Source organism: Tympanuchus pallidicinctus, unplaced genomic scaffold, assembly GCF_026119805.1.
Source record: "Tympanuchus pallidicinctus isolate F22 unplaced genomic scaffold, pur_lepc_1.0 scaffold5, whole genome shotgun sequence".
NCBI lineage: Eukaryota > Metazoa > Chordata > Aves > Galliformes > Phasianidae > Tympanuchus > Tympanuchus pallidicinctus.
The window spans coordinates 23847641-23861206 of NW_026294769.1; the positions used below are offsets into that span (position 1 = coordinate 23847641).

The following is a 13566-nucleotide window of genomic DNA, read 5'->3' on the forward strand; positions in this document are numbered from 1 at the left end:
AAAGTAAAATACTTGATCTTACTAGAACATAAATAATGCAGACTTTCACTCAAAAGAATTTAGAAGGACATTCATATTATTTCAATGAGTATATATTTCCTGGTCATACATTTCTTTATTTACAGAGGTAGGATCAGCTGAAAATTCAAGTTCAACTAAACAAATATTTCTGTTTTTCATGAAAAACTGTTTCAAAATTGCAGAAGTCTATTTGGTTTTAGTATGCTCACATTTCCACAGTCTTGATATATAATAGAAGATGCGATTATCATAAGGAGAAGAAAAAAAGTCACACTTCAATAGATTATTTGCATATATTTCATGTCTAATTTCCAAAGTTCTGTTACAACTACTTGCAGTATAGATAGCATGGAATTCATAAGCATATTCATAGGTGAGTAGATTCTGAAGACCAATGATTGATTTTTTCAAAATGTAAAAAAGAAATTATCCAATTGGCGCACAGATACAGGTAATGTCACATATAATAAAGACATGCACTTGTTTTCCATGTCAGCCAAAATTCAACAAGTTGATTACTATAATGAATCTGAAATGTGTGCTGTAGTGCTGCTCTGAGCTGGATGACTAAAAAGTCTGTGTGTTCCAGAAAAGATTTGCAAAACTCACTGTGTTCAATACAGGTTGATCGCTCCTGAGAGGTAGGGAGATACATCTCCTAGAAATGTATAGAAAAGGTTGGTCGGTCGGTCTGTCTATCTATCATCTAGCTATCTGTCTTTCTATAGATAGATACATTGATAGTCTGGTAGAGGTAACTCATTGTGTCATCTATTATGACCTTTCTGGAAAACCATACAAACATTTCTTCATATAGAACCATATGCGATATATATAAATCTAATGTCAGAAGAGGCAACTGCTGCACTGTTTTGTAACTCCACTGATTTTACTGGCATTAGAAGGATCTGTTATTGACCTTAGCATATTATATGTTCTTTGAAAAAGAGGCTGTCTTTTTATTGAATACTTTACAGTACTTGTTGCAGTGTCAGATTTCTAGAAATGTATTATTTTGATCACTATTTACAGGTCCTCATTTCAAACTGTAAGCTTCTCGTATGAAGAACATTATGTATGTCAATAACTACATGCAAGAAAAGGCAATAAACAGCTGCATGAGAGATCTTTTTTAGGTCATATGTACATTCTTTGAAATTCTTTGAAATCTGTACAAACATTATTCTTTAGTCCACCGTATGTCTCTTTTGTCTTATTAATAAAAATGACTTTGCAACTTTGGTTAGTACTGGTACATGAAAGAGCAGTGAAAGTGCTATTCGTTAGTGTTGGTCTAAAAATAATACTTTCTATTTTATTTTGTTGGCCCACAACATCAGAGGGAAATGGTGGTATAGCAGTAGATGTTGAGCCTTCCCACCAATATTCTGTTAAATTTTATTGCCATGCAACATGTGGCAACAGAGGACCAGTCCAACAAAATTCTATTTGACTTCAAAGTGTGTATGAATAAAAAAGTGTGGAATTGAATTTCTTCACTTGGAAAAAATGGCACCCACTGACTTTGTGAACAATTATGGAAACCAAACAGAAGATGTGAGCATAGTTGAGGGAGCATGTGGTGTGTTTCAGTGGTGGCCACAGCAACATTCATTCACCACTGCTGGTGCCAATTTTTACAGACGATGCACACAGGCTCTTGTTCATCACTGACAAAAATGTATAGATACTGGTGACTGTGTTGAGAAATAGTTTTCTGTATCTGAAAATATGTTCTATCAGATATTTTTATTGTGCTCTTTGTACTGGTTGTATTTTCCATGGAAATAAATAGGAGGAATTACGTTCAGAGTGACATGTAGTTCTACTTGCCTCGGCTCATAGCTAAACTGACTCATAACCAGCTACTATACTGTGCAGTGCAATAAGAGCACAAATTAGAAACATGTTCTCAGATATTTTAACTAATAGAAATGTGATGTCCATGGGAGTCTTTTCATAAGTCTGTGGGGAAATGTTAGTAAGAAGTCTGTGTAAATACTGCAGGCAGCTTCCATTTTCAAAATCATTCTTCAGTAGACAGTATACCTATTGAAAATATGTGGGTTTTTTTTTTTGTTTGTTTGTTATTTTTATTTTTTTTTTTAAAAAAAAACAACCCTGTGCACTTATTTTTTATGCCTTGAGTTATTTTAATAAAACATGAATTCCTGGACATTTTTCAGTTAGTGCCCCAAGGTATAGTCTAGACAAAAACATATAAATACAGGGGAAAATGTGAAAAGAGCGACTTCTGGAAAAAAAAAAAAAATGAAGCTGGTGTTTGGCTCAAGGCTTTAAATGATGCAGACAATAGCTTTATTCCCTTGACAGATAGTCTACAGATAGAATTAATTTAGGGGCTGATTCTACTTTAATTTACATTCTTGCCATAATAGAAGTTTATGTAGGTCATAATCAGCACAATATATTCAAAACAGAAGGTGTTAGATGTGAATATTTACTCAAACAAAAAGGTTATGTTGCCTTTATATTCTTACCTTTGTTGTCCTGAAGCGTAAAATTATGGTTATTTGCTGCTTCTGCTGTTAAACTGAAGTAGAACTGATGACCATTTGGTGGGTCATCTTTATCAATGGCACTGATTTTCTGGATGATCTGTTTTGAGATACACAGGTGTTCAATTGTTTGGCACGTGAAGGAAAATAAATACATGCACATTATATAAACTCTCTATTACCTACTGAAGAGTCAAGTCTCCCTTGAATCTTGTTTACATCATGTTTTGTTTTTCTAAACTCCCAAGCAGGTATAGATACTATTATTAACTGAAATATAACTTTTCATTACTTTCCCTGTACTTGAAATTTATTCAATAAAAGTAATGCTCTGCAGGACCTCAAGATAATTAGGTCCTGTCATTTATCAGTGTTTAAAGTATAAACTGTGCAGTGGTGGAAGAAGCACTTCTGAGTATACAGAACACAGCCTTCTTGTAGTTATCAGTTGTTGCAATTGATATTGCACTGTAATATTTTGCAAATAACAAATTATGCTTTTGATTATTTCTATGTACTTTCTTATTTTAAAGAGAAAAAACTATGAAAAGAAAAATGACAAATCCTAAGCATAATAACAGGTTTTTTTTTCTTTATTACTTTTAAAATTTTATTTTGTAAAATTCTGTCAAAAATTCTCTTTAAGAAAAGATTGTAATATTGCTTACAATCCTTAAAGGAATGAATACTAAGACGCAAGAGTTCTCACTGGACCACAGGGACAAGAAGCCGATGCACCAATAGAATATTCTTTATCTATTCCTGTGTTTCTCATGAATGAGAGCTAAAAAATGTAGGTTGTTTTTTTTTTTTTTTTCTGCTGAGAATTTAAATCTTGCTGTATTTTTGAGATGTATAATAAACAACATCTGCCACAGTAAGGAAAATATTCTGGAAGAAGGCACAAAAGTGTAAAGAATCTCAATGAGTAAGTGGGATCTGTGTGAATGAGACATCTACTAGCATTCTGGGAGAAGGAAAGGAGCATTAGATATCGTATAAGTTAAAATGGAAAACTTAAAATGTGACAGACACCAAGGATAAACAGCATCAGAGTCTAGGACTATGAGGAATTTCATAAAGTTAGTTGAATCTAGGACTATTTGGAAGTAATGTTAGAAATTAAAAACACTAGAGAGTTTGCTAGGAATATATCTCTCTCCTGAAATTCCTACCTTATGGTCCATACCTCCTAAGAAAAATAAAAGTGTATATTCATTTTAGGAAAGATAGGAATTTTGCCTTTGAACAAGGTCAATGTTGAGACCACTTCCCAGAAAAATTATGAGGAAGTAATCATTCCTAACATTATTTAAAACACAATGAGCTTAGCCAAATATGCTAGCTATGCTTTAAGGAAATTAGAACTTTTAAAACTACATAGAATGTGTCATTTTTACATCTTCATTTTTCTCTTCAGTAGAAGAATCACAAAATGTCTTGGGTTGGAAGGGACTTCAAGGATCATTAAGTTCCAACCCTCTTGCTGCCAACCACTGGATCAAGCACTACTCCATGTTTCCCAGGGCCCCATCCAACCTGGCCTTGAACACCTCCAGGCACAGGTCATCCACAGACTTTCTGGGAAACCTGTTCCAGCACCTCACCACCCTCTCAGTGAAAAATTTCCCCCTGATATTGAATCAAAATCTTTACTCCCTTAGTTTAAAAATATTCCTCCTTGTCCTATCACTAACAAGACATGCAAAAAGTTGATTTCACTCCTGTTTATAATCTCCTTGTAAATACTGAAGGGCCGTAATGATGTCTCCCTACAGCCTTCTCTTCTCCAAGCTGAACAAGCCCAGTTCCTGTCTTTGTAGGAGAAGTGCTCCAACCCTCTGATCATCTTCATGGTCCTCCTCTGGACCGTCTAAAAAAGCCTTATATCCTTCTTGTGTTAGAGTCCCTAGACCAGACAGAGTACTCCAGATGGGCCCTCATGAGGGCAGAGTAGAGAGAGACAATTACCTTCCTCACCCTGTGGCCAACCGTCTTCTGATGCAGTCCAGAATACTGTTGGCTGTTTGGGTTGCAAGTGCACACTACTGGCTGATGTTAAGTTTTTCATCTACCAGGAACTCTATTTCTTTCTCAACAGGGCTACTCTCAGGCCCTTCTTATTCCAGTCTGTGTATATATCTGGGATTACCCCAATCCAAGTGTATGTGAACGAGACATGTACTTTGCTTTGTTGAACTCAGGTGCCCGCCTTTTGGGTTTATCAAGGTCCCTCTGAATGTCCATCCATTCCTTCTGCTTTATCAACTACACCACTCATCTTGATGCCATCAGCAAAATGCTGATGAGGGTGCACTCAACCCCATCATCTGTGTCACTGATGAAGATGTTAAAGAGTACTAGTTCAAGACTAACCCATGAGGGACACTGGTCATCACCTGCCTTCACCCAGACATAGAGCCATTGATCACAACATTTTGGCTGCGACCTTGCAATTCCTCATCCACCAAACAGTCCACCCTTCTATCACCAGGTAGGGTGAAAATTTTAGGACTTAAGGAAAATAAGCTTGTACTGCACATCAAAGCATTTTTACTGCCATAAGTTGATTCTATTTTATCTTAAAGCTGTTAGACTTTCGAAATAAATTACTGCCTATCTGATAAAAATAAACAAAAAAAGTATCAACAGCTATACCTGGCCAGGTTGAGCATTTTCACAGACAGTTGTCTCATACTCCATGGCAAACTCAGGGGCATTGTCATTGATGTCAAGGATAGTTATGGCTACATATCCTCTCCCAATCTGTACTGGATTCTCTATTAAGAAAAAAAAAAAAAAAAAAAAAAAAGCCAACAATTTAATTAAGTGGAGTTCTATGAGAATTTTCTTTGGGTTAGTATGTTTTTCATTTGCATTTCTTTGCATATGCTTGCTAAATCAATTACAAACCCTCTTAGAAAGCTGAGAAAAGAGCTTAATCTTCTGGACCAAATTAGAACAATGTTTGTGTTTTTCAATAGTGTCAATGAAATCAAGATTTTATTTTCAAGGCTAATTTGAAAATCTAACTCATTAATCAGAGCATTGATTTGTATCATATGGAAAGATAATAGTAAATAATGTGCAACCATCAGCAAGGATACACTGTGAGACAAAACAGCACTTTTTATATCAGGAATAGCTCAGTTATTATGGGCGAAGGTAATCTATGTTAAACTCAAATTAAGAAGTTAAAAACAGAATTCTTTCAGCTATGTAAATCAAACAAACAATCAACAAAGAAACAAACAAACGTGAGGGGAGAATTTGTATTTCCAAGCAAATCGCAAAGTATTTAATGTGTACACAGAACTATACCTTTCAACAGTGTTATTAATTGATGTATACTTCTACCTAAAACGTGATTTTGTGCAAGACCTAATGTCACCGTTTAATTTAAAACAGTAGATAGTTGGTGGATGAACCTCAAAGAGTATATATTTAGTAGAATAAAGAAAATGAACATTTGGTATATTGTATCTATTCTGTTACATTAAACTTCTGACTCGGAGAGACTACATTACTGTTATTATTATTACCACTGTTTTTTTCTATTAGTGATGTAGCAGGACAGAATAAAAAACTGTACAAACATTAAAAGATGTATCTATCTTTTTGACACTAACTTTCCCCTCGACTGATATAAAAGGGACCTAATTTTGGGCAAAACTGAGCCAATAAGTTACACTGGTTGCACTTCTGTGATTATGTATTTAAGAAAAGATGCAAAATGATGCACAGTAGCTGGGAAATGAGGGAGAAAATGTGAAAGAAACAGCCCTGCAAGCATCAGTGAAGAAGGGGGAGTGGAGCAAGAGAGTGAGGATGAAAGAGCATCAGAGACATAGTGTTATGGACTGATAGCAAACACCTAAGGCCAACCCAGGTAGCCCAGTAGACTAGTAATAAGAATTACATTTAAATAAAGAAATTATTCAAATATTAAGGCACATATAATTTTTCACAGAATGTATTGACAGCTGAACAGGTTTACACTTAACAGTTCTGTTAACAGAATGCTTGTACACACTTAAAGAATTTGGTTCTTTATCACTTTTTTCATTACTTGAAAAAAACTATCAAGTACAAAATATCCATTAATATCTTACATAACAGTGAGGACAGCACATAAGTATTCACACATTCTTAATCCTTTTTAAGAGTGCTGTGGTAGACCAACAGCAATCAATTATGAGAATCACAACTAGGAGGGGCTAATTGATGTAATCTATTCCATATTACTTTTGTTCTAATGGTATTTAATGTGAGATTTCTGATAACTAATTTCATTTTCCTTTGTACTTGTTTGTCTAAAGTTAAAAGTCTATAGAAAGTGTGGAAAAGCAAATAGAGAATGCTTAATCTGTTGTATATCTGTGAGCTTTTTTTAATCACATAAGTATCTTTTACATTGAGCGAGAAAAGCTATTTTGTCTATCATGTTTTTAAACATTGTAATACTTTCACTTGGTGCAGCTGATGGTGATGCACTTGGTGCAACTAAACCTCAAGTTTTGCACATAAGCAGTTCATGCAATCATTTAATTATTACTTACGACTCTCCATAGCCAAGACTGTAATGTTATGAACGGCATTAGTTTCTCTGTCCAAAGACTTGGCAGTTGTAATGACTCCACTGTTGGCATCAATATTGAAATACCTCTCGAGGTCTGTGTTTCGATCTATTGAGTACCTAGGCGAAGGATGAAAGAAAACTTTTGATTTATGTTCAATTATAACTTGTAAAAATGTTTCATTGATTTCTCATTAGAAAGACAGAGTTTCCATTGTTTCCCCATATTGAGCTTGGCTTTGTCCATTTTCTACAGGGTTTTAAAAGAAGCAAAGCTGTAAGCAAATGCAAGAGCATGCAAGCTAGTCAATGAATGCCCTGTCCTGACCATGGCAGGCTCTGTTACCTCAAGTGAAGTTGTAGGAGTTCCCTCTTTCTTCCTCTCTGTCATAATGGAGAAATTCACTTACTCGTGGAATAGTATCCTCCTGAGCCCAAACTAAAGAGAAAGTGAGTTGGAAGTTCTCTAAGCAGATGTATCAGCCAGGATTTGCTCCCACAAGAGCCTGCAATCTGGGCATAAATCTTTGTTACTAGCAAAAGAGCCACTCAGAGCTTCGGGTGTACGGGGGAAGGGATTAAAAAAAAAAAAAAAAAAAAAAAGAGGATGGAGAGTAGAGGATGGAGAGTAGATCACATGATTGTATGTCATCACCATCAGCTCCCAGCACTTTGCTGTCTTTAGAGAAACTTAAGTTCATGCCCTATATTTTTTGGCTTAACATATTTTTTGTTTTCAAACTTGTTTTAGGAAGGAGAAATTAGCTTCTTAGTAAACAGAAAACAGCAAGAGTGAAAAGGTCAGATTGCCTGTGGGTGTTTTGCTTATATCCTTTCTGAAAGAAAGAGACAGTTGATTAGGCAGTATTAGATTTACAGCTGGAATATTCTTGACATTCGATTTAATATTGGGTCAGAATCTCGCACTGTCATTTAGATCAAGATGAATTAAAATGTCTGAATCAGACCAAGTGTGTTCATTACAATTACTGTCACACTGACAACATATTAGATTATTGATATAGCATTAATCAAAACCTTTTAACAATGTGGAAGGAAAGAATTATGGACAATAGTGCGAAAACAGGACTTTCCAGACATAATGCTATTTTGGCGTGATGTATTTGTTCTGTCCTGAAATACACCAGTTTCTACTCTGTTGTATTATGGTGTTATAACCCTTCTGGCTTCAAAATCTTTATAAGAGAGACCTGCTATGCATTTAGCATTGCTTTTCTGTATTATCTCACAGTAAGAGAAAGACATAAAGACTTTAACAGATACAAATAATAGAAGTTTTCATGAATTGAGGCTCTGCCTTTTTTTCTGTACTTTTTTTTTTCCTTATAGAATCAACTTGAACTGCATTTCAATTTTTATTTTCTTTCATGCCAGTACTGTTGTTTATTTGGTCAGCTGTGCTCTTCAGCTGCTTTGTTCCTGTCAAGTTTTCCCTAGAGACTGTCTCTGCCACCTCTGCAAAGCAGTCAGTTGTGGCAGGTTCAATCTCCTGTCAGCCCTTAGGTTTCCTAATTATTAACGCTATTACTCTGCAAATTGAAAATTCAAAGGTCTTTCTTACAACATTGTAAGAAATCGTAAAGCAAGAGAGAGAGAAAGAGAGAGAAAAAGAGAGAGAGAGAGAGAGGAAGGGAAAGAAAGAGGAAAGAGAAAAGTGAGAAAGGCACAAACATAAAGAAAAAGCACAAAATCAATAAAAGAAAGAAACTAAAACAAAGGAAGACAAGAAAGAAGGGAGGAAGGAAGGAAGAGGAGGAAAGGAAAGATTGTGAGAGCCTAAGAAAACATGTTATATAAATTAGACGATAGATTGACAGATTGTTATGAATCAAGAATCAAAAATATTTTTTATATATAGGAACCAAGCAGTTTTCTTTAACCCTTCTCACAAATATTTTACCCATACTCAAATTCTGAAAAAATATTTCAGACACTTTCAATACTTTAATTCCTTAGGGCCATTAAAACTTGAAAGTCTTTGAACTGCAGGATGTTTAAACACTTTATTTAATCTAGTTCAAACATCAGTAATTCTCAGGTCCATATGAACTAACCTCTTACTTTCAAACTATTTCTCCTCTCCTCTCCTCTCCTCTCCTCTCCTCTCCTCTCCTCTCCTCTCCTCTCCTCTCCTCTCCTCTCCTCTCCTCTCCTCTCCTCTCCTCTCCTCTCCTCTCCTCTCCTCTCCTCTCCTCTCCTCTCCTCTCCTCTCCTCTCCTCTCCTCTCCTCTCCTCTCCTCTCCTCTCCTCCTTTTTTTTTTTTTTTTGTATTGTCAAAGTTTTAACTATATTCGATCTATTATTTGCAACCTTTTCTGAATTGTAACAAATCAACATTTTTAATCTATCCATATTCCAATATTTGGAATTATGAGTGTTTATTTACGGATTAAAAAATAAAACTTTTTAAATTGATCATGAAAAGCTTTATGCTTTAATCCCCTTTAACAGATTCTTGTTTTAGGAGAGTCTGGTCTCTTACGTACATCACAAAGATGCAGGACATCTCTATATAGTTTGTGAGTGCATCTGACAACATATATAGCAAGTTCATAAGCATATTGAGAAACACTCACTATTAATCATTTTTATCTCCTTCAAATTCCAAACAGCTTTGAAGCACAAGAAATCTTCCAGACGTCAGTTAAACTGGTGATATAACAGCTTTTTATGATGGAATTGTTAAAAAAAAAACAAAAAAACGAAAATCATTTAACAGGGCCAATAAATTCATCCTTAGATTTTCACAGGAGTCAAAATCATACAGAGCATGGACTTAGCTTATGGAACTGGATTTAATCCTCTCTACACAGTTCTGCAAAACTATATTATATACCACATGCTAACATCCATGCCAGAAAACACTGCCACAGCATAGAAAGATCATCACAGATAAATTTCACAAGTAAATCCCTGCCAACTCAGCCATCTAGGACTTGTTTATTCATGATAGGAAGCAGCTATTTTGAATCTGCTGCAAATATATGTATGAAAGAGAGAACACTTGCATCACCTCTAGGAATAAAACACATGCTTTACTTTTACAATTAGAATTCCTGCTTCAAAAATAATGGAGCTATCAGTTTCACAAGGTCTTATTCTATATATGAAAGTAAAAATTTAGCATCACCAAAAAAGACGACATCCAAATGTGATGTTTTCTATGCTGCCCTAAACAAACAATAATAACTAATGAAACTTACTACTAAATTTCAACTGCATTATTGTCTTCCTGCTACAGCTATTTATGTCCTCAGAATTCCTGAGTTACAATACTACCTTACAGATCCTTCTTATGTTCCTTTGACGATATTACTACTATGCATAACAGGAGCAACAAGTAACTCATTGGTGTTTTAATTCAGGTGATTAGTCTTTTCCTCTGAGATCTTTTTTCCCCCTCAGATGTAGCAAAATATAAAATCAAAGTTTCTTTGATTTTTTTTTTAATTTATTTTTTTATTTTGTTTTCTGATAGGTTCCTTATGCTCTTTGATATTAGATTATGGAAGGTCTACAAGTCCTCCATATGCCAAAAAAAGGAAGATCTTGAGGATCGTCATGTGTCTATACCGTTCATATATGTTTCTGTTTCAACTGAAGATATTTAATTTGTAGCAGAACTTACAGAAGACTATTGCCTTTAATCATCCTGACAAGTACAGGATGTCTTACCCTATCCATTTGTCTAACATAAAGAGTTTATTGCTATATATTTTTCTTGTCAGTTCTTGGTTGTGCTTTGTCGTGTAAAACAGTTTGAGTGCTACTACATTCTTGTGTATAATGCAATCAGAAAATGAGAAGAGAAAGAGAGAGATCTTGTCTGTAACTGAACAAACAACATAATTTGATTATACACATTCTTCCTAAATTTACAAATAAATTAGTATAGGTAATATAACGAGGATTATTTTTGTTTTGGAATCCTGAATTTATATCTTTGCTAATTTATTTATTTGTTTTTCTTACTGACCTTCTTTACAGAGACTTAAATATATTACTTTTTGAAATGTTATCAATTCATATGTATAAAACTAAAAATATGCAAAGAGTATCTCTGTCTCCTTCTGCAAGGAAAAAAAATAAGTGGTAATTCCTGAAACCCAGAGATATTTAAGAGATGTGTGGATGTGACACTAAGGAGCATTAAGGAGGTTTAGTGATGGGAATCAATATGTCAGGTAGATGGTTGGACTTGATAATCTTGAGTCTTTTCCAACCTAAGTGATTATATCATACTATAATTCTAATTACCTGACTGGACTATTTGAGACATCTGGATCATGGGCAGCAACAGTTCCAATGATAGTGCCGACTTTCGCTGCTTCAGACACCACCATGGAGTATAAACGTGACGTAAACACAGGTGGCTCATCAACATCTTCTACGATTATCTTCACTGTTGTCATGTCGCTGAAGGGCCCAAGACTTAGGAAGCGAGGATCAACATGTATATTGGCTGCTTCTATCCTCAGGGTATAGCTTGTTTTAGCTTCAAAATCCAACTCCTATGCAGGAAAAATTATTTGAAAATTGTATTACCCCATAACATTGCTGCAAAACTCACAACAGTCAGAAAGTAAAAAATGAGTTTTGCCATCTTCATCCAAACAGTACTTCTGATTGACAGAGCACAGTGAATGGCTCTTCTTTCAGCTTTCTCCAAGCACTATGCTTGCGGTGTCTTGCTCAGTCTGATTAAACACAACTCAAATGACAATGAGGTAATCATAAGATACTAAAGTTATTTTTTATTACTGCATTAGTGTTGTTAAAAACATGTTTAATTGGCTAAATGAAAAAAAAAAGAAACAAACAAACAAAAAAGTGGAAGATAATAGACTTGTGAATATTTGTGAGTTATATTTTCTTACAAAGATGATCAGGGGACTGGAGCACCTCCCCAGTGAAGACAGGCTGAGGAAGCTGGGTTTGTTCAGCCTGGAGAAAAAAAGGCTGCAGGGTGACCTCATTGCAGCCTTTCAGTACCTAAAGTGAGCCTACAAAGAGGAGGGGAATCAACTCTTTGAAAGGGTTGATAACTGCAGGACAAGGGGAAAGAGTTTTAAATTGAGGGAGGGGAAATTTAGATTGGATGTCAGGGGGAAGTTCTTTACAGAGAGAGTGGTGAGGTGTGGGAACAGGCTGCCCAGAGAGGTTGTGGATGCCCCGTCCCTGGAGGTGTTCAAGGCCAGATTGGATGGTGCCCTGGGCAGTCTGGTCTAGCATTGAATGTGGAGGTTGGTGGCCCTGCATGTGGTAGGGAGCTTGGAGATTCATGATCCTTGAGGTCCCTTCCAACCCTGGCCATTTTGTGATTCTGTGATTCCATGCTTTGTTTTGTTGCAGAAAAGTATGCATAGGATTTTTCAAGAACACCCTTTAGTTCCACTAAAATTTATTCTAGTGGGTGTTCCTCAATGATGTAATGGGAAAGATAGATGCGTAAATTCTGCTTTGTGAATGAAACAAGATTTCTCTGAGTAAGTAGTAAAACATTCTGTGACTTCAATGGGAATCAATATTCCTTCATCATTTCAATGCTGTGAATGAATTATTTTTGTCTTACTCATATTTTCTTATAAGTATCAAGTACAATGTGCCACAGTAACCAGACATTAGAAATAAATATATTATTCACTGCTGAAAACACCTCACTGAAAACACCTTATTTTGATTTATTTTATTTTTGCATTCATTGACATTAATTATCAACTATTTCTTGAAGTTCTGTACAAATTTTTAGAGATAATGTAGGAATCTATCAAACTACATTGTATATGTGACAAACTTTTAGAAGACACTTGAAGATTGTTTGTTATATTTATTAAGCAAAATCTTTATAATTTGTTTCCACCTTTATTCCACTTTTACTTTCTTCAATTAATTTTGAGTTTCCTTTGGAATTAATGTTGCATTAGAATTCCAAAATTATCCTCCAGCATTCATGGGATAACTGTGGTCTAGAAAACAGTACCATTACAAAAATTTTTTCAGAAACAAAAAATATTTTGCCTCACAGATACCGAAGGAAATTATTGAAGAAAAGCATCATATTAATATTAAAAGAATTTACTTTGCATCTAGATTCTTAGTCTGTCAGCTTGCAGCAAATGCCTAGCTTAATATTTCTTTGCAATTGCAAATTAAGAACAGAAACAAAAGACCCAAACATTTCAAAACTGCAGTCTGATTAGTCTACTGTCTTTTCAAACTAGATTTCCAAGTGCATAAGACAGATTAAAAAAGGGCTTCAACACTTCTGATCCTGAACAAATCATAAATATCTGAAATGGGCCTGAAAAATAATCTGACAGCATCTGCAAAATATTCCTGCACTCATTCAGGGGAGGAGCAGAGGTGAAATACACATCTGCTGACCTACAAATGTGGGGGTCTAAGTTTCCCATCAAGTTACAGTAAAAT

General features: G+C 35.1%; 1 protein-coding gene across 1 annotated transcript in view; it reads right to left on the bottom strand.

The window, feature by feature from the left end:
• The window catches only part of LOC128091125 (cadherin-7), an 81531-nt gene that overhangs the window by 10524 nt on the left and 57441 nt on the right, over positions 1-13566 (bottom strand). Inside the window, exons 7-10 of the mRNA XM_052704074.1 lie at positions 11395-11648; positions 7100-7236; positions 5199-5320; positions 2523-2640 (exon numbers count right to left, since the gene is read on the bottom strand). Coding sequence (XP_052560034.1) covers positions 2523-2640; positions 5199-5320; positions 7100-7236; positions 11395-11648 — 631 coding nt within the window. The remainder of the gene's footprint in view (positions 1-2522; positions 2641-5198; positions 5321-7099; positions 7237-11394; positions 11649-13566) is intronic.